The 22,116-nt window shown below is 37.5% G+C and overlaps 1 protein-coding gene across 1 annotated transcript in view; it reads left to right on the top strand.

Annotated features, from left to right (window-relative positions):
• Positions 1–22,116, top strand: part of CNTN3 (contactin 3) — a 335,296-nt gene that overhangs the window by 78,980 nt on the left and 234,200 nt on the right. Inside the window, exon 2 of the mRNA XM_081276337.1 lies at positions 9,903–10,037. Within this exon, the coding sequence (XP_081132463.1) occupies positions 9,983–10,037 (55 nt within the window). The 5' untranslated portion in view covers positions 9,903–9,982. The remainder of the gene's footprint in view (positions 1–9,902; positions 10,038–22,116) is intronic.

Below are 22,116 nucleotides of genomic sequence, written 5' to 3'. Positions count from 1 at the left end.
AATTACTGGGTGGTCACTATAGGCAGGTGGGAAATGGCTGGAGGTAGCAGGTCACTGGAGATGTGCACTTGGCTATTATTTTTGTCCTTTGTTCTTCCAGTACTTGCTCTCACTGCTTCCTGGCTGACCTGAACTGAGCTACTATCCTGTCATGCTCTTCTGCCATGATGCTCTACCTCACCTCAGGCTCAGAGCAATGAAATTGGGCACCCAAGAACCAAGAATTCTAAACCTTTACTCTTCTAACTTGTTCTTGTTAGGTAGTTTGGTCACAGTGTGTGTGTGTGGGTAGGGGGGGGGGGACTGACATAGCCACACAGATGACTTGGCTGTTATCTCCCTTCAGGACTTGGCATCTCCCTTCTCCATCTCCATCTCCATCTCCGTCTGGTGTCTCCCTGTTGAACATAATGCCTGTTGTATTTAGGTGTTGCAGGGAAACTATGCCTCAGTCATTCTGCTATCACCCTGTCCTCCGGCCCAGAATCTTTCATTAAAATGAAATACAATTATTTCTAAGGTTCAGTGTATTTTTTGAGAGTTTGAATGCCCTGATGGCAAAGATTTATTTGAAAACATTCTGATTCTGTGTCTGCAGCTGGCATGTTGTCGACCCTCAGTGAACCTGGGTTTCCTTGCCTATCCCCACAGTCAGCGGGGACAGAGTGGAGTGGCCTGCCTTAGTGTGCATTGAGAGCCCCAGTGACAGCTGCTTTTTTCTCTGCTGAAAAGCCCTCTTGAGCACTTTTCAGCCCCTTCACATTTTTCTCCTTGACGTTTCCAATAGTATTGTTTACAGATTTTTGACTTATGATCATATTAGAAATGAACTGCTTTTTTTCTTTTAAAAAATGTTTCACTTTGTATTTTCTACCACCATGAACACTAATTTCACATTATGTAAATGACTTAGCTGCTTGATTTTAAGCATATGCATAATTAAAATGCACTGTCCCTGTGTTAGGCATGAATTTAAAAGTATATAGCAACTCTATTTGAGATCAAATAAAAATTTCTCAAATACCTGCTCAATCACAAAGGTAAGGATTGCTATGGCATGTGCAGAATGTGATGTCTTGTTTGGAGACAAACAAACAAGCAGTCACCACAACAAAAAACATGAAAGGACACAGATTTATAAATGTACAAATTATCTCTAAAAATGTAAAAGAACAAGTTGGTGAAAGCCATTGTCCCTAGGTGATTTTATAAATGCTTGTGCAGAAAGATTGGAAGATCATCCCTGGTCATAACCTCCCAAGAGTTTCAGAGAAGTATTAGAATGAGACTGGTAAACCATTCAAAAGATAAGTAAATTCTTTTTATAACTGAACAAAATATTTGAATTCCAATAACCATGTTGTGACATCCAAATACAAGGCAATGAAAAGTTTAACCTCTGAGACATGCTTTTGGGGGACACCTCACATCCAAACCATAACAGCCATTTTTCTTTATGATTGAATAAAACTCGATTGCATATCTATATGTCTATATAGATATGCATATATGTATATTGTATATATATCTATTGCATATATATACAATATACATATATTGTATATATATATCTATTATATATACACACACATGTATTCTATAAGAGAGCTCGTTGGACTAAAGGAAGGAGATTGAGGGGAAGGGAGAAAGGGCAAGAAAAGGGAAGTACATTGGCTTAAAACTGACCAAACCATCCTATGTACATACATAAATATGCCATAGTAAATTTTACCTTTATGGATACTTATTGTACACTGACTTTAAAAAAACACTATAAATAAATTGAACAAAGATCAGTAGAGGAAGAGAAGTAATGGGGACTGAATTGGAGCAAATTATATTCAACGCCTGCATAATTTTGTCAAAATGAATCCCAATATTATGTATAACTATAATACATTAATAAAAATTATTAAAATAGATTAAAATAACAGTAAAAACATTTCAGCATTTCAAGTTGAGTAGTGTAGTGATTGAAAAATATTTAATCTGGAATATAGATTATTTTTATATTATTGATATATTTCAAGAGTTTGTTAATGTTCTAAATTATTAAAATATGCATATGTATATATAAAATAAAATTTATTAAAAATGTATACTTAGAAGTATTTTTTATTTCTATTCCCTGCTCCTAAGTGCACAGTTATCCTAGGGACAGTTTGATCTATTATACTAACAGAGCTCTTCTGTGCATTTATAAATACATATGTGTATTTTTTTTATCTCCAAACAAAAGTTATCACATTTTGTACATGCTACAATCATCTTACATTTGTGGCTTAGTGGGTGTTTGAGAAATTTTTAATTCATCCCAGACGTGTAAATTCACATGTAACACAGGGATGGAGCATTACAGTGGTGCCTGTGCTTAAAATCAAGCAGCAGAGTCTTTGACATAAACATCAAGGCCCCTTCCTAGGCAGAGGTTACTGAAAGTCAATGTGTAGTTATCACTTTTGTGAGTAGTTCCAATGGCCAGTTACATAAATTCAGGCTTTTAAAATGGAGATGATATCATGTATGATCCCACTGCTTGAGCTTTCTATTTCGTATCTATCGTGTGTAGGAAAAATTCTGTTACCCCTTTCATGTGTTTCTTTATGGGAAAAGTGAAGGTGGCCATCAAGTGCGAATTTTGTACTGTGTGGGTTAAGTGGGTTAGGATATGGAAATCACTAGGAACAGTGTGTTGCATAGAAGCACTCCATAAAAAATAGCAATTATTATGCTATCATTCCAGCTTCTTCCAGGCATTGCCAAAATTGTCTCTGTAGAAAAGCATTTATATCATACTATGTTATTAAGCTATTTTTAAATTTTTAAATAAGCATATGTTAGCCAAGAATGGTGTTATGCAGAGTTGGGAGAGGGATCCTCTGCCTCATTACCATGTCATAAGATCTAGAATAATTCCTGATTGGATAAGACAGAAGAAAAAATTCAGGCAACATTTGTAATGATGAAGTTTTGTGTTTGTTCAATCTGTTCCCTGTTTGATTTGGAAAATTGTCAAGTTAGGAGCATGCATTATGGAATTTGCTCAATAGTTTTCCTTTCATCATCAAATATAGCAATACTAAAAGTCTAGGCCCCTTATTTACCTCAAGTTTCTTTTCAAGGGAAATGCGACTTAAAGTCATCTGAGGTTTGGCCACCTTGGAAGAACATCAGTGCCCCCTTTTTTGGGAGGTGAAGGTTCCATTTGAGAATCCTGCCTGTTCATTAAAACATAGACTGGCTCTAAAACAAGTTGTGTCCTGAAACATGCTTGGAGAGTCATTGCTGCATGCTCAGTAGGAGTGGAGAGACCTTTGTCAAGCAGTGTGCCTGAGTAATGGCCTAGTTTGCTGGAAGCAGAACAAGAAAACTGAAGCAAACCTTCTGTCAAGTGTTGACATTCTGTCTGATATTTTGAAGCAGGTGTTGGGTTGGCATGATTTGGTACCTGTGTCGTTTCCCTTCAGCTTACACCTGGATGACACAAGTGGAAACAGTTGAAACATGGGATTGTAATTTCTTGTGTAAGTGGCATTGGTCTTGTCCGAGAAGATCTTGTATGTCAAAGAGGCCCTGAAATCAATACAAGGTTCCCCCACATATTCTTGCCATATTTTATGTAGCTGACCCACCTACTATCCTGTGCACACAGTGAGGCCTCTGTTTGTCTTTGCTCCTGCTTCCATGCAATGGTGGCTAAAAGACCAATGGCAGAAACTAACAGGATGTCAGAAATGACAAGCCTTGCCAGATGAAAATCAAATTCATATTTCAGCCTTTTTGTCAAGGTTTTCAACAGTAGCCTTTTCAGAATACTTGTTTTTGAACAGAATTTGCTCTCTGAAATTTTGCATAATTTAGCTTTATTTGATCTTTCATCAAGTTTATGTTAATTTCTGCATGAAAAAAGAAGAAATAAATTTGTGAATATGCACACAGTCAGGCACACATACACACACATACATGTATACATGCTCTTATGGTTTATATATGTGGTGTCCCCCAAAAGCTCATGTGTGACAATGGAAAAACATTTAGAGGGGAAATCATTGGGTTATAAGAGTTTAAATTTGATCAATGCCTTAATTCACTGATAGGGATTAACTGGGCGATAACTGTAGGCAGGTGGGATGTAGCTGAAGGAGCTGGGTCAATGAGGGCCTGCCCTTGGGTGTATAATTTGTTCTGTTGAAGAGCCCCCCTCCCCTGGGCTTTCTGGTCCTGAGCTTCTTTCCTCTATCATACTCTTATGGTGTTTTTTTTTTTTTTGGGGGGGGGGTGCAGTACCAGGGATTAAACACAGGGACACTTGACCACTGAGCCACCTCCCCAGTCCCTTCTATCACACTCTTCTGCCATGATGTTCTGCCTCACCTCAGGCCCAGAGTAATGAAGCCAGTTGTCTGTGGAATGAGAACTCGGAAACATCCCCAAATAAACTCTTTTCTAAAATTGTTCTTGTCATGTCTTTTGGTCACAGCAGCAAAAACAGCTGACTAAAACACATGCCCATATATAAACATATTATGTGTATGTAAGATAAGTTATTTTCTAGTGCGATAAAGCAAATCATGTATACAAAAGTTAGCCCGTGTCTATCGAGGTATGTTGGATCTAGTGAGGTAGGTGGGTCTGTAGATTGGGCTGATGGAGGAGCTTAACCCATAAAAGGTTATGCATTACTATTTCTTGCAAATTGTCATCTAGTTGGTGAGAGAAGCCATGGTCTAAATAACTGTAATGCGAAATTGACAAAGCGTCACTGGAGGGAAGACACAGGGCTGTAGCTGTGCACAGGAGCATGAGATGACTTCTAGCTGGCACTAGCCTCTGTGCCACAGTGCTACTATAAACTCAGCACATCAAACTGCACGGGTCATATTCTCCCTTCTCCTTCCCTGGAGGACACTTTGGGCAGATGAGTGAAGTTGTCCAGACTCTTGCCCTTGGAGCCCAGGGTTTATGCAGACTTCACCCTCTGCCAGGCTGGTTGCAGCAGGAAAGAGGCAGAGTTAGTATGCAGAGTGGATGAATTCCATTTCTGGAAGATGTGCAGATTGTGAAGGGATGGGTGCGTGATTATGACTGTGAATGAAAACAGAGTGGGAGTAGGCTGCCTGATTTCCAATCTGGCAGGGTGTTTAGTCCCATCAAGCCAGGAAAGTCATTAGCTGAAAATTATGATATTTGGTCACACACCATGGCAGTGAATTAGTAAGTTCTAGGAGACTCACCCTGTAACAACCATGGAAAACAAACCTTTATCTGCTAATATTGGACCATTTTACTACCAGAGAAGTATCAGCTTGTATTTTTGATGAGAACTAGAAATCATATATGTTCATAAATAGAATTTATGTGTAAAACATAGAAGTCTGAGGTCACTTTTCGTAGGTATATGAGAGGTGCTGGTCTGCTAAGTGATCCTTCTAGACAAAACTGTTGCTGGAAACAAAGTATTTGTTAGGTATTTGTTACTCTGATGGAAACGAAGACAGCTTATTCTTACACCTAAACTTTGTCCACATAAAGAGACTGAACTCTGAACATTTGCCAAGACTACATTCAAAGCTGTCTCTGTGCATTTAAAATAATAAATATGCATCAATATTTCATGATCCGGGGGCTTAGTAGCAATTTTGTAAAGTATATGACAAAAGCCACAAATGGTCTCTTCCTTCTTTTTTTAAGCAACCAGGAAAACTATTTAGAGCAGTGTTGTTTTGAATCCAAGGTCTAGCATTTTTTAGCTCAGCTGACATTAAGAATTATAGTTGTCAATATGTACTAAATTTGGGGGCTATTTAAAGACCTCTATGAAAAACGTGTTGTGAATATATTATGCTTTAGCCCTCAAATGCAAATGTCTATTAGCAGGGAACATTCTAAAGGGTGTATCTATTTTTTTCCTTTGGTTTAAAACACTTCTCTGAATAATAGAATATTCTTATTGTAGCATATGACATTTTGATTTGTATTTGTCTTGCTACAGTAGCTTTCTTTGTATTTATTTTAGCTTGGTGACTTTAGAAGTGGGAAGAGCTTTAACATGTGTCCCCTTTCTCCATTATGATACTTGGCATTGCTCAGAAGTCAAGTTGTGATTACATTAATTGCCTTCATTATTTATAAAGTCAATGCCCTACTTTAACATTGATTAAAAATAAGCAGCTCAATTTTAAAACATAGGCTTCCTGAGGTTTTTTTTTAATCTTGAAATTTTATATAGTATAAATGTGTGCATGTGCATGTGTAAGAACATTAGAATATATGGGAATTCACATATTTCTTAAATCAGATAATTTGTCTACTATTATATAGTTTCTGATTTTTCTGAATTTGGGGGGTTAGTATAAAATTGGTGTGAAACTTCTGCCCTGCCTTGTGATTTTTCAAACGGGCACTTTACATATACTTTGTTAACATTTGAAGAAAGTGTCACCCCCACTTTTATATATGCTCCAAGAGTTTAGGGGTCATCCATCTGTCTTCTGACAGCCTCATCAGCATCTCCATCTCCCTTCACAGTTACAATTCCAGCATCTAAGAGGTGCTCAATAATTTATTGAATGAATATGTTTTCAAATGACTTTAGAACTTCCTTGAATACATATTTATACTTTGTAAATGTAACTGGCATGCCTCTTGCCTTGGATACACTATTGCAAGCTGTTCCTTCCTTTTGCTTTCTTATATACTTTCCCAAAGTAATTTTTAAATGGTCTCTGGATCCCATGAGGTAGCTTATCTTTTGGTTCCGGTGTGAGAACTTCCCATTCATTGTAGGTCCAGGATGCAGATTAAATCTCCTATGTTGACTTATTCCTTATTTCTAGGAATAAAAATGGCATGGCATGAATTCTTACTATGAACAAGGATGTATGAAACATTAAGTGAACTGTGGTCCCATCTTCAGAGATTTGTCAGTCTAATTATTTGTTTCTTATTCTGAGAGTTTATACCATTTTACTTACTATTACTTTATGAGAATGTTGACCACATATTTTATTTTCTGTATGATATAGAGGAAAATGTCATTTATTTACTTGATGATCATAGTGATGGTGATAGTTATGGTGGTGATGGTGATGATGATTTGGGTGGTGTTGATGATGGTGATGATGATTGTGGTGATGGTGATAATTATAGTGATCATGGTGGTAATGATATGATGAAGATAATGATTTAAGAGCAATGTAACTCCAGGATTCTTTATAGAATTGTCTCTTTTCCCCTGAAATCCCCAACTGCCCATTTTCTTTAATGTTTATTACTTTGCTGTCACTAAATTCTTTCCCAAAGAATTTAGTGACAGCAAAGTAATAGATTTATTACTTTGTGATAATATTATTTAGTGACAGTTTAGTTTGTAAACTGGTTAGCTATACCTTTTTCAAGGCAGGAAATACCAGTTCAGTGCATATTCTTTTCAACTCTTTCCAGTGGTTGAGTCTCATCTATTGTCCCCAGAATTTTATGTGTTTCTATCATTTCCTAATTTCTCATGGATCTTTAATATATCATGTATCTTATCAATGTATCTCATGTTTCTCAAGGGTTTTGTGATTAGTTGACTTTATGTTTTATTTGGCAATTAAAAGGAAACTTTTGATTATTTTATCTGTCATCCATCCTAATTTCTTTAAAAATTGTTTTTTAGTTGTAGATGGACACCATACCTTTATTTTAATATATATTTGTATGGTGGTGCTGAGCAGTGCTCACACATGGTAGGCAAGTGCTCTACCACCAAGCCAGAACCCCAGCCCCCACTCTCCTGATTTCTAACTACAGTTACCTTATATGCATGACTAGAAGGGGATTATGGATGGCAGTTGTAGCTTCAATCTGATCTACAATGATTTTACTTATCTTTTGGATTCATACTAGAAAATAATCATGGACACAAGATATTTCACTGACTGAGCAGAAGTAAAGGAATGAGAATCTGAGAATCTTTATTCAAGTGGGGGGAATCACCCACTGGAGACACTTGAGTGATTGGCTGATTATATACTTAAATTTATTTAAGTATATAAACTTGACTATCCTGGTTAAAAGGAAATAATCAATGATTTTAGCCATCACTCACTGGGACCTGATGTTATTGAAGATGGCTTTTTAAAGTCTCATTTTCATATGAACAGTATAGCAGGGACTCCATGTGCTGCTCCTCTCATATCTTCTTGCCTCTGTTACTTCATTGCATATACCTGGTCCAGCACTGAGCACGGCCATTTCTTTTGTGGGCATCTGGAAATACTTGCTGCCCCTATAAGAGGTCAGAGGGTTGGGTAATTAACAATTCTGATGGCAGTGATGTATAAATACCTCTGTTCCCTTGCCACTTGGCAACAGTACTCTTGGTAAACTCTGACACGTGTGTTCTACATGTGCTGGACTTCCAGGACCTCACTAGTGGGAATACACTCCAGTCACCCACAGTGCAAGGTGGCTTCATCTCTCTTCCATCTTCCTTTCTGTGTTTCCCTCCTCCATTCCCAAATTGTTGAATCCTTTACTTCCTAAGTAAACAACTTGCACTTGAATTTATTTTTGTAGTGTTTGTGTTAGGGCATCTCAAATCAAGATACCTGTAATTTGTAGTCATGGGGTAGTGAGAGACAGTTAAAGATCTCATCTTGGTGTCAGTTTACAAATTACAGTTCTAATAAGAGACATTCTCTGTTGTATTTCTACTCGGCCCAGGTTCCCACATAACCAGTGCTTGTTATGCCTAATTTCTGGCATCCTGGCTGCAATATCCCTCTAATTTCCCTCTCAAGACCATAAAGTACATTGCACTGCACAAGAAGAAAACTAAGGTGAGAGTGACTGATTTAATGCATTGAGTACACAATGCAAGTCACAATATTTTTACTCTTGATATTATTGGGAACACATTTAACATCTGATTGAGAACCCCACATGTAAGAAACCAGCTATGGAGAGACCCTGTTTGAAGGAACCTGAGATTTTTTTCTTTCTTTTTTTTTTTTTTTTCTTTTCTTCTTTTGGCTCAGTGACAACCAAACAGCTCAGTCAGTAATAGCTGCTGACTCAGAGAGTGGTACACTTTGCTTGCTTAAGTGGCAGACTTTAATGTCCTTAATTTCCCTGCATGGAACCAGCTGAGTTTCAGTACTGGAGAGCCGACGGACTGGTTTTGGGTGTGTGTATTTGGCTGACATGGTCATTAACCATGCATCATAACGAGTTTCACGGGGCCACTGAAAATGACACAGGCCTTTTCACGTGATTATTTCCTTTTAACCAGGATAGTCAAGTTTATGAAAATTCAAGAAAGCAAAACAAAACAGAAAAGGTTTCATTTGCAAGTCTTAGATGGAATAATTTCTACCATTAGCATATTTTTTATCTATTTAATGCAGCATATATAATTGGGAGCTTTCTGTGGTTGTCTCTGAAAAACATAGTCTTAAGATGGACATTGATAATGCTGTTAATAATTTGTGTGCCTTATTAGGAATTCAGAAACTCATGAAAAGCCTTGTTTCAAGATATCTGCTTATTTGATTCTTTTAGTTTTACTAAAATGTGTTCATTAGAGAAAATGAGAAAAATTTGAATTTCAGATTAATATTTTATTTGTAGCAATTATTATCAAGCAATGGTTTTAATATTTAATAGATTAATAGTTAATATTTTAGTATTGGCAAAATTTTCTTTCTATGAAGCTGTTTCCAACTGCCAATCAATTACGTAAACCACTTTTTAAGTATCTACATTTCAAGCATCCTCTACTTCATATCAAAAAAGATTTGTTTTATCTGAGGATTTTGAGTGCCTATGAATGATGTGGTTTAAAGCAAAGAAGAAAATCCCTTTTTTGAAGGAGCTGGTTTTTAAAAGTCTAACTTCTTTGTACATATATTTTACAGATTAAAGGATTTACCTGAAGACAAAGCCTTCTATTCATCAGAGACTGGACAAGAGTTACTCTTGCTTTTGGCAATTAAAGATGATGTTGTCATGGAAACAGCTTCTCCTGCTTTCATTCATTGGCTGCTTAGGAGGTAACAATAAGCTCTCTTTCCTGAGTTGGGGTTGCAATTATTCTCCTGTTATCTGCCTAACCAATTTTAAATCTTAAAGTTAAATTCCACGAAGTGAAGAAAAGAAAAACAAATCTTTTTTTTTTTTTTTTTTGTCCAGAAAGAAAATTTAAAATCCTTTCTCTGATAATTGGGTAATCACTGCCCTTCTCCTTAATTTCAGCAAGAAGGTTTATTCCCATACCAAATGCATTGATAGTTGATAACAGGGATATGTCAAATTCTACTTGGTATTATGAACATGACCACTAAAATTTGAAAATTTTAATTTATGGTTGTTGTTTTTTTTTTTATTTTCAACAGGAACATACAATGTAAGCTCCACTGTATAAGGGAGAGTTTCAGTTTTCAGTTTTAATGTGTGCTAGTATTTACATTTCAAATCTTAGAAATAGTGCTGTTTCTCTTACAGCACATAATGAAGATATCTAATTTTCTTCTTTAATTTTTGGAAAATTTGAAATTTCCAAGAAAGTACAAGGAATAAGAAAAGCATACAAAAGCAACTACTATAAATCATTTTATGCATTCCTTCTGCTTTTCTTCATTTTATTCTGTTATGCGGAGTGACTGGGTAAGAGAATGGTTATTTAAAAAAATAATAGTGTATATATATATATATATATATATATATATATATATATATATATATATGGTTTTTAAATTTTATTATTTTTCTTCCTTTTTTATTGTAAAAATTCTTTAGCCCCTAAAAAGTTGAAGGGATAGTACAATTAATACCCACCTATAGGCCATTTTGATTGAACTCTCATCTCTCTTTTTATTGTACTTGGTTTTATCTTTATGTATATGTATGTGTATTTTCCCTCTTATTTTTTACTTGGGTCATCTATTTGAAAGTAACTTATAGAAAGTATCTCTCACCCCTAAAAAAAAAATCAGCACTCATCTTATAAGATCAATTTTCCACATAAGCACAATTTCTTTATGGTACCTAAGGAAACAAAACCCCTCCTGCCAGTTTTCCGTTTCTTTCTAAGAGGAGGAAATGGGTGAAAAGTGGGCCAAAGCGAATTTTCAGGTAAACACATGGCATTTCCATACAGGAATGCTCCAGTAGAATTCTGGGCTCTGTCAAAATTCACACTTTCTTCTAATATTTAAATTTTAATAATGGCAAAGAGTTACAGTCAATCATGGACTTCAGGTTCAACCTTCTAACTTTAAAAATAAACGCTTTTATAGTTCTTGCAGGTTTTCACTGAGATGCCTCCATTGGATTTCTAAAACAAATTCTTTGATGCTTATCTAGTACTAGGGAAAAAAGGAGAAATTATTTAATGACTCTATATTTTCAGCTGAGCTTTGGAAAAAACTATATATATATATATCTATATATCTCTATATATCTATAATAATATAGGTACTCAAAACTAAAAAAATATTAATTTCTTGAATTATTTTCTTTGTTTACAAAGTTTTGAATTTGTTTCTGTTTTAGTGGAGAGCCAAATATGATAATATACTGTCCCAATAATTTTTTTGTGTGGTGCTGGGGATTGAACCCAGGACCTTGTGCATGCTAAGCAAGCACTCTACCAACTGTGCTATCCCCAGCCCCAGTAACATTATTCTTTATAATACATTTTTGTGGAAGCATACTTGAAATTTCCCAACAGGCTGAAAAGAAGAAATTCTATGAAAATGCCATACAATGTGGAGAAAGAGAATGAGATCAGATTTTCAAATGTTAAAGATTTTTAGTTGTAATTTTATACCTTATGCAAATTGTAGTGTTTCATCAATTTTGAGAAACGCTTTACAGATTTATGGAGAAATTGTAGGAAAAACCAGTGTCCGTGATGCTAAAATGTGAAGATGTATTAAACTATCTCTGGATATGGTGATAAAAATCCTTTAAAATTTATAAAGGATAATTGGATTAATTTATGTACAACAGTATACAGTATGTCACTTAGGGAAGTGGCAGTCTGCATAATGATATTATGGAGAAGAATTTAGCCCTTTTGACCAATTTTTTTAAAAAGTGTATTGATTGCATACTGTGCCTCATATACGGAATGTTCTTCCTCCTTCTGGATCAGGGTAAAATTTAGAATAAAATCTGGCTTCTGAGTGTGATATTTTATAAACAAATATTGGGCCATTTTATGTCATTGAAAGTAAAATCTGTTCATGGTTTAGGCCATATCCTGTAATCTTAGATATGAACAAAAGCAAATCAGATACATGGTGTAAATTCAGTTAGCAGTGCTTAGCAAAAGATATGTACTCAATCAGTGAAACCAAATGCTTGATCATTTGTGTTTTCTCAGATTTAAGGTTTTTCATGCCCATTATTTTGTGTATTTTTCATTCCATTTCCTTTTTTGTTTTGTCTTTCGGGTTTCCTCTGTAATAAAGAGGGAAATAATAATTCCCAGCTAAGAATTTGTCTTGTAATGCATTTGACTATCTTTTGGCTCAAAAAGGCTAGGTTTACTAAGCAACTTACAGAGACCCTGTCTCAAAATAGAAAATAAAAAATGGTCTAGGGATGTGGCTCAGTGGCTAAGCAACCCTGAGTTCAATCCCAGTACCCAAACCAAACCAAACCAAACAGAACCAAACAAAAATGCTAAATTTCGTATATGCAGGACTAGCATTTAGTGCATTGAGCATAGCATATGTCTCTACTGTTTTAAAAATTGGTTCAAAGAGCCAAATTCTTCTCCATAATTATTTTGGAGATTGCCAATTCTCTAAGTAATGCACTACTTACAATTTGTCATATATAAAACACTCTAATTCTCCTTTATAAATCCTTAAACCTTTTTATCTTAAATAATTATTAAGTATCTGCCAGGCATTGTTTTCAGCACAGAAAATGAACGGTGACCTTTGTCCCTGTGGGATTTTTATTCTGTCACATTGGGGTTGACAGTGACATTGATCTAGAAGACCCCAGTGCTATGGGGGTGGGGAGCAGAATGGGATGGGAATGTGGAGTCTTGGGAGGTGGTTGCGGTTTTAAATAAGGTCATTAGGGTGGGATTTATTGTTACAGATCCCAGACCTGTGGAGAATCGGAGGCAGCTCGAAGGCCCCCTTCACCCTGGGTTCTTGCATTTGGGCCAACAAGATTTCAGACATGTTCTACCCAATAACAGGGCATGAGTGTACTAGAAGGGGTAAGAAGAAAGAGGAAAGGGGTCATTCTCAAGGAAGAATGGGTCCTCTTAGATAGGTGAGGGAGCAGAGGGACAGTGCTTCCCCTTCACCCTCCAGTTTTACTGGGGGTCCCAGGAAAGTTTCTAGAGTCCTGTTCAAGTCCACCTTCTGTTTCTTCACTGAAAGCATAGGAACTGCATGGACCTCCTCCAGGAGAGGATGGTGTGGTGCTCACAGAGGAAATTGTTTTTGCTTTAATTTCCGGCCCCCCTAATCAGTTAATTACCCTTTGGATAGCCTTCAGCAAACTTTGCAAGAGTGTTGCTGTAGTTGCCAGGGTGGTTGGGGCTATGGGGGTTTGAGTGATAAGGGAGGGTGCAGGCTACCTGGTAGGTGTGATGTGATCTTGAAACAAAGGCTTTGCTCCAGGGAAGTAACTATGGCTGGGGGAGGTTTTGACATACCAAGCCCCCATCTTCCACATGCTGGCCTAACAGAAAAGGCTCCCTGTGGCTTTCAGTCACCATTTATTTTTTTTATTTATTTTTTTTTTCTTCATTTTTTTTTTTAATTTTTTATTGGTTGTTCACAACATTACAAAGCTCTTGACATATCATATTTCATACATTAGATTGAAGTGGGTTATGAACCCCCGAACTCAAAAAATTAGACAATAAGATAACAAATAACCCAATCAGTCACCATTTATTGTCCTTTCATGCTCACCCTTTTATGGCTGGCTAGCTACCTAACATTCATTAAAAGGTGATATTTGAGCAAAGCATTTGAACAAAGATTGACAGGTGAAGAAGTTGACCCTGTGGATATCTAGGAAAGAATACAAGGCAGATTCCAAGGTTCTAGCATGTGACATGCTAAACGTTCCACAAAGACAAGAAGGCTTCTATGGGATGTGAAAGAGCCAAGAGGAAAGGTAGAAATGGACACCGCAAAAATACAGAAGATGGCAAACCAATGAATATGTTTTGAACTTGCACTCTGTCTTCTTCTAGGAGCTATAGTGTGGTTTGAGCATAGAGGTGATAAGATTTGAGCTATGCATTTTCAGGTAAATGGATAGAGTTGGAGAATATCATGCTGAGTGATGTGAGCCAATCCCAAGAAACCAAAGGCTGAATGTTCTCTCTGATAAGTGGATGTGGATCCATAATGGGGGGCAGGAATGGGAATAATGGAGAAACTTTGGGCAAAGGGGAGGAGGCATGGGGACAGGAAAGATAGTGGAATGAGATGGACATAATTCCCCTAAGTACACATATGACTGCACATGTGGTACAACTCTACATCATGTACAACCAGAGAAATGAAAAGTTGTACTCCATTTGTGTACAATGAATCAAAATGCATTGTGCTGTCATTTTTAACTATTTAGAACAAATAAATAAAAAAGGATTTGACCTATGGCAAGGTGTTACTGGCTGCTATGTTGCAGATCGATTGTAGAAGGGCGTGTGAGCCAACAGAGATTCTAGATAGACATTGTCGCCAAAATCAGGTAACGGGTGCTGGTGGCAGAGTCCAGGGTGGTAGCAGAGTTGGTGGTCAAATTTTGAAGGCCAAACTCTGAGCATTTTTGGTGAAGCAATGTGGGGTGTGAGAGGAAGGGAGAGGTGGAGGAGGACTACAAGGCTCTATGTCAATCTGTGTTTAGAGTTAGTCACCTCTGTCCATTTGTAGGAGCATGCATAAGAGTGCTTTCCAAAGTAAAGGTCACTACCCAATGGTAGGTAAAAAAAAAAAAAAAGTCAATTTAGTGGATCAAAACCAATATTTTTTAAAATTCATTTATAAATATGTGGGGGGTAGATGGACACAAAAATTATTTATTTATTTATTTACTTATTGAGTTACTTACTTGCTTACTTATGTGGGGCTGACGATCAAACCCAGTGCCTCACATGTGCTAGGCAAGGGCTCTACCTCTGAGCTACAACCCTAGCCCAAGACCAGTATTTTTTATTGTAATAGATAAACTAGAATTAAACAAGGTTGAATTAAAACTTATTAGAATCCACTGCTATCTTAGTAGTATAAATACTGTCTCTGCTGAGCACGTCTGGGCATTTGGGCTATAGAAGTGAACAAAACAAACAACATCCCAGACTTCTGGAGCTCATGCTTTAGTACTTTTGCGTGGCCTCTTGATGTTACATGTATTTCTTACTGAGTTGCTGTCAAGAATTTTGAGGGGCCAGAGACCTAGGTAGACAGCAGAGAGAGAATAGAGAGCTCTCCAGGATCCTGGTAAGATGACAGAAAAGGAAGGATCTCTGCTGACACAGAACACAGTAACGACACCAAAATGACTCAATTATGGCATGAATGAAGGGAAGCTCATTTGCTGTGTGCCAGCCACTGTGAAAAAAGCATCTCTTAGGTCATGCACTCTCCTCCCAGCAACTCCAGAGGCTGAGGCAGGAGGATTGCAAGTTCAAGGCCAGCCTCAACTATATAGTGAGGACCCCTGCAACTAATAAAGACCCTCTCTCAAAATAAAAAAATGAAAAGGATTGGGGATGTAGCTCAGTGGTAGAGCACCCCTCTGTTCAATCCCCATTGCCATAAAAATAAATAGATAAATGGCAATTAAGTAGAAAATGCATTACTTGTTTTCTGTTTTAGGAAGCCATCTCTAAGAGTTTAAGGAAACTTCCCAGTCAGTTTGCTTGGCTCACACCTTGTATTTATCTCTGAAATCAAGGTACTCTTCCTCAGTTAAGTTGTGGTTGCTTCTTGAATAGTTACTTTTGCAAAATAAAGTCATGGGTTTAAGCCACAGGCTAAGTAAGTTTCATCAAGGATCCAAGGAGAATTTTGTTTTACTACTTAATTAGCTACAAGTTAATTACTTAACTGTATTAGATCCTCTAGATGTTTTCTATCTAATATGAGACCCACCAGCTGCACATGGTTATTAAGGATATAAAATGTGGCTGTTCTAGAGTTCCATATTCTCTAAGGGTAAAATGTACATGGTATATCAAATGCTTACCCAAAAAAGAAGAGAATTTAAATTATTACAACCTTTGTATAGATTCAGTGTTGGAACAACAATATTTTAGATATATTAGGTTAAATTAAAATGTTGTCAAAATTAACCTTTTTTTAAGCTTCTTTCTTGCACATGACTACTAGGAAATTTCATGTAGCGCATGGCTTGCATTTCTGTTGGGTAGTATTGATTCAAGACATTTATAAAACAGAAACCTGCCCATCTTGCACATGTTTGCTAACATCTACTTTCCAGTGGGAAATCAGATTAATTAAGATAATAGGGACTTTTTGATTGCACATGGAAAGTTGTAAACACTTCCTAAGCATGCATTTCTTTTAGGTACAGAATATTTTGTGGGATGAGTTCAAGGTTGGTATCCTTTCTTGTTGAGTTATGGGCAATTCTTTAATCAATGTACATGGACACTCAAAACATTCTGTAGTATATTCAGTTTCTAGTTTCAGTGGTCTATTGGGAATAGACAAGAAAATACAGCTCTATCGGAAAATGAAATTCTCATGGAAAACTATAGTCATTTTTGATGTCTAGTTAAAAACATCATAAGGAAAATGCCTTATTTCTGCAAAAGTTGTGAAGTCTTCTCATTTCACCAAGTTCTCATAAAATTGTAGTGAACAGTCCCTATCCTTTTGTCTAGTGATAATTTGATGATACTTTGGAATTGCTCATCAAAGTAAGTAGCCATTAATTCTAGAAGGGATTAGTCCTGGAAAGGAGATTATGTTGTTGTCAACTTTTTTTTGTGTGTGTGTGGATATTATGGTAGTGTCTCCAGTGTCTATATTGCAGCCATGTTGACTGGGAGACATTGACCCAATGCAGAACTCCAGTGGTCCAATATGAGCCATTCCATTTGTTCTAGTAACTGGCCAAAGCCAATCATGACATTTTATTTTTGGCCATAAGGTTTGATTGGCTCAAGGATTTTAGTTCAGAGTTTGGAGGACAAGTGCTCTGTCTCGGTGATCTGAGTGAGGTATTCTGAAGTCCCTCTTGCTACTGGTAGCCATCCTATAGACAGACACCAGGGAAACCAGCCTGAGGGTAAAGCTAATTCTATGATGTGGATCAGAGAGATCAAAGAAATACTTGCTGACATTTACTGATCTGGTTCCCTCTTGGCAGATAAAGAGACATAAATTTCTCCATCCCCAAATTTGGCCCACTTTTTAATTCTGCAGAATGACATGTACCCCTGAACCATATATTCGCCTAGTTCAGGAGTAAGGATGTCCATGGGGGTCTTTGTCTCTTTCTGTAAACCTATTATAACTGATACCATGAACTGTGCCCTATGAGACAATTTTGATCATCTTCATTAAATCCTTCTTAACAATTGTCCATATTATAATTGAGGCTAAAGTGCATGACCACCGCATGTGAACTTTGGTTTCCCTTAGCCTTACCTATTTAGTCATGCACAACATGTACAATGGCCACACGTCTGGGCTGCAGTTTGACAATCTAAATTCTGCTGGTTCCAATGCTAGTAGTTGCAGAGTGTGTCCATGCAGATTGAGCCAACTCATGCCCATCTGCAGGTGCCCTCAGTCAGAGCATTCGTCTGCTTCCCTGTCGTCTTACCATGAGTGAGCTGCTATGCTAGTGTTCCATCCAGACCATGATGAAGGACTGCTTTGAAAGTAAAATAAACTTTTCAAGTTCTTCCCGAACTTGACAAATGTTTTAATTGGTTTTAATGACACACTCTTGCAATCACTGAGAAAACGATGGAGTGTTCTGTTGGACCGTGGCTAATCTCAGAATAGATTGGAACTGTTTGAGTTTGTGGTGTCAGATGTGGCACTTGAAGAAAGCTGTTGATATAAACTCAAATGACTGTCATTTCTTCTCCAGTATTTGTGCACAGTGTAATATGATTTGATAGCATTGATACTGGTGAAATGGAGATGTCACTGATTGCTGCTTATAAAACTTGACATCCTCCCTGTTTTTACAGGTAAACTTATTTCAGATCATCCCCGCCACTGGAGCAGCCTAAATCTTGAACTGCTTTTCATTTATCCCATTTACATCTTGACAGTTTATCATAGGATGTGTATGAGAACCATTGAAAGATGCAAGCATTGTTGATGTGTTTTGTCCTTATAACCTTGATCATTGATAGCTTCACATATTGGATGTTTTGTAAGATTAATGGTGACCAAGAAGGACATCAGGGAAAGATGTATTAGAAGTTAAAATAGAAGCTGGACATGGTGGTGCACACCTATAATCCCAGGAACTCTGGAGGCTGCGGCAGGAGGATCAAAGTTCAAGACTCAGTAGTTTAGCAAGATCCTCTCTCAAAAAAAAAAAAAATAGTGGGGTGCTGAGGATGTAGTTCAGTGGTAAAGTGCTCCTGGGTTCAATCCCCAGTACCAAAAGAAAAGAGAAGCATAATTAGAATACCAAAAACATATGCTTAAGTAAAACCTACAATTTTATTTAGCACTTAGAGTAGCTATTGTCTCAAAAGTATCTAATAATTACTTCACTGACTCCTGAAAATAAAGTGCTCATTCAAACCACTTTAATTGACTATTGCCTAAGTGTTAAGCTGCCTTAAAGTACTCATCACATAAAAGTGTTTTTAAATACCCCTGTGCCTTTCCATGAGTGAGCTGCATTAGCAGAGCTAAATGGACTGGGTTTCTGCTATGTGAGGATGCAGTCTTAAGTTCTACCCCCAGAACAGTGGGAAACTTTGAGTGCAAGATAAACATGAACACTCACACAAACACGCCCACACTTATGCACGCATCTCTGCAAGCCTCAACAAAAGCAGTTCTGATATTGACCAGTAACTTGAATCCTTCAAGCAGGTCTTTAAGATAAGGCAAAGCAAAGTTTGTGCTGTGTTGGAGTGCCCTGGTCCTTCTCCTTCTTCTCACCATCCTTTCCTCAGGCAGGTGTGATCTTGGTTCTCTTAGCTGGAGTGCTGACCCAGCCTGGCTCCTCCTTCCTGCCTCTTTTCCTTCTTCTGTCTGGTGCATCCTGTGCCTTGTAGCTCAGGATATTTTTCTGAGGAGCCTTGGAGTAGGCTGATATGGAGCATGTGCTTTGTGTGGGGCCCTGGTTAAGTGGTGTGGAGGAAGAAGCTGCACCTAAGCAATGAAAGGAGAAAATACCGGATGCAAGATACTAGTTTAAGAAAAATGTAGAAATTGTTGCATGGAAGTTCTGAGTAGGCAGTTGTACAGATCAAGACAAAAAAAAAAATTCACAGAGAGGCAGCATTTGAGATGGACCCTAAAATAATAATTGTACTAAACATTTCTCAAGTATTTACCATATACGAAGCACAAGTTAAGGGACCTGCCTGAATGATACTGCTAATTCCTTCAGTGATCCTGTGAGCCTTGTACTATTATTCTTAACTTTCTTTTGCAAAGGAGAGACTGAGATTCTTCAAGTTAAGGAACTTCCTAAAATTCATGTACCTAAAGGATTTAAGCTGGAATTCAAAAACCTATCTGTGGAGCCAAGGGTGTACCCAGTGGCAGAGTGCTTGCCTGGCATGAATGCAGCCCTGGCTTCAGTGCCCAGCAACACAAGGAAAAAACAGTGTAAATCCACAAGGCAGCCTGGTCCACAGCCTAGGAACGTGCCATTATGTTAAACCTGGACATAATTCAAGAGAATGGGCCAGAGGGATAACTCAGGGATGGTTTCTACTTCTGAATAGCAAGATAGAATACCTTGGTTAATAATGACAACAACTAACATATATAATAAAACTCGCATGTCTAACCTGGCTCAAGAAATTCATCAGAGTCTGTCAAATTTAATCTTAATTTTAAAATACTATTTTTAATGACAAATAAACATTGTACATATTACAGTATACAATGAGATGTTTTGGTAAGTGTGTGCACACAGATTGTAGAGTGATTAAATTAAGCTAATTAACATTCATCACCTCATATACTGTTCTTTTAATTGTGTGTGTGTGTGTATGTGTGTGTGTGTGTGTGGTGAGAACATTTAAAATGCACTTTCTTAGTGATTTTCATGTGTACAGCTGTACTCAGTGTGCTCTACCAGAGATCTTTGGAAATGTGACCCCAAACTGAAACATCATGTTGTTTGGTCCTCATTTTCCATTCCTGTGCCTCCCGCCTCTTCCACCCTCCACTTCTAAGAGTTTGATGTTTTAGATTCTATGTGCAATTGAACTCACGTGGCATTTGTCTTTCTGTGCCTGTTTATTCCACTTAGCATGGATGTCCTCCAGGTTCATGCATGAATATGCACACCTTTGGTTCTCACAGCAACCCTGTGCAGTAGATGACGTCACTCTACAGGAGGAAACTGAGGAGCAGAAAGGTTCTGACTTTGCCTGAAGCCATATGCATTTATTAAGTGGTGCTGGATAGCAAATCCCAGCTGTGTTTACTAATTCTGCATTGTCCAGTGTAGTAGCCAGTGGCTCCAGGTGTCTACACAGCACTTGAGGTGTTAAAACAGATATTTGCCCTACGTGTATTTTACACCTATGATTTCAAAGTTACATTGAGAAAAAGAATGGAAAATGTATTATTAAAATTTTCATAATGATTGCATGTTGAGTTAATAAGATTTTAATATTTAGGGTTATCCACAGTATGTGATTGACATTAATTTCACCTGTATCATTTTTCTGTTTTGTGACTGGGAAACTTAAATGTGTCTTGCATCCTATGTTTATTGGACATTATAGGTCTAGACACCATGCTCTGAGCATGCACGAAGAGAAATGGTATAGAGAAATGTAGAAGAAAAGTTTGGCTCAAAGATGAATAGGCCAGGAATGTTGCCATCTAAGCTTTGCTAGGAAACCATTGCTTCAAGAGGTTGATTTGGAGGATGGAGTGGAAGCAAGAAAAGCTGGCAGGGAGACTTGCTTGGAAGATATGGCCATATATTAACCCATTAAGTCCCAAGTTTTCAGTAGTGTGAGGACATACATTGTTCTATATTAATGGATACTATAATTATTCTAATTATTTTTTATATGCTATATAATGATATATCACATGCTGTGTTTAAGTTTTTCCACATGTTCCACATCTGGAATGAAGAAATGAAATAGGTCAAGTGAAAGGTTACTGACATCCCCAAACTATGACAGTTGGAGTGAAAAAGAGAGCATTGGAGATGAAGAGAATCATGGAGTCAGAACTGAAAGAAATGACACACAATTGGATGGTGTCGCCCAGTGTGGAGAAGAGATGGTTGAGGACAGCATATGAGATTCCTCTGAATGATAGGATCTAGGAGACTGCGGAAACCAAAGAGTTGGAATCATTATCAGTGCCAGTGTCTCTGGGTACCATAGCATGTGATCAAGGTGGAGAGGCCTTTTATGTGACAGCTACTAGCAGGACTGCTTAGGGGTGAAGTTGGAGTATTGTTTGCAAGGATGAAGCTCAGAACCCATGGTGAGCAGAGAGGCAGAGAGGGGCTGAGCAGAGATGTGTGAGCATCTCCAAGTCAGTGCAGGCAAGGTGGAACTCTGAGGGTGCATTTCAGGAGAAAGAAGAGGAAGTAGGGAGAGTCTGAGAAAAAGCTGCTGGGGCTTATGATCAGCAAGCCCTGAATTACTAGAGAGTTGAACCTCAGGAAGAAGTATTTGTTAAGGAAGAAAGAAAGTGCATAGGGGACCATAGTACTTGGATATAATAGACTTACTTATTTGCACATGCATTCATATGTACATCTCTGCATGTATATCAGACCTGCCCTTGATAGAAACAGGAGCAGTGTGGTCTAAAGCATTTCCAGGATCTTGTTCTGAGTCCCACAGCCAGTTTTTGGCCTAGTAGGGAGTTTCTCTAGATTGCCTAAATTTCGGTTCAGGGGGCTTTCAGCTGCACTAAGGCTCTGTGA

This window comes from Spermophilus citellus, assembly GCF_964194105.1.
Source record: "Spermophilus citellus genome assembly, chromosome: 19".
Classification (NCBI taxonomy): Eukaryota; Metazoa; Chordata; class Mammalia; order Rodentia; family Sciuridae; genus Spermophilus; species Spermophilus citellus.
The sequence above is the reverse complement of the archived record's forward strand: the minus strand, read 5'-3'. Positions and strand labels throughout refer to the sequence as shown.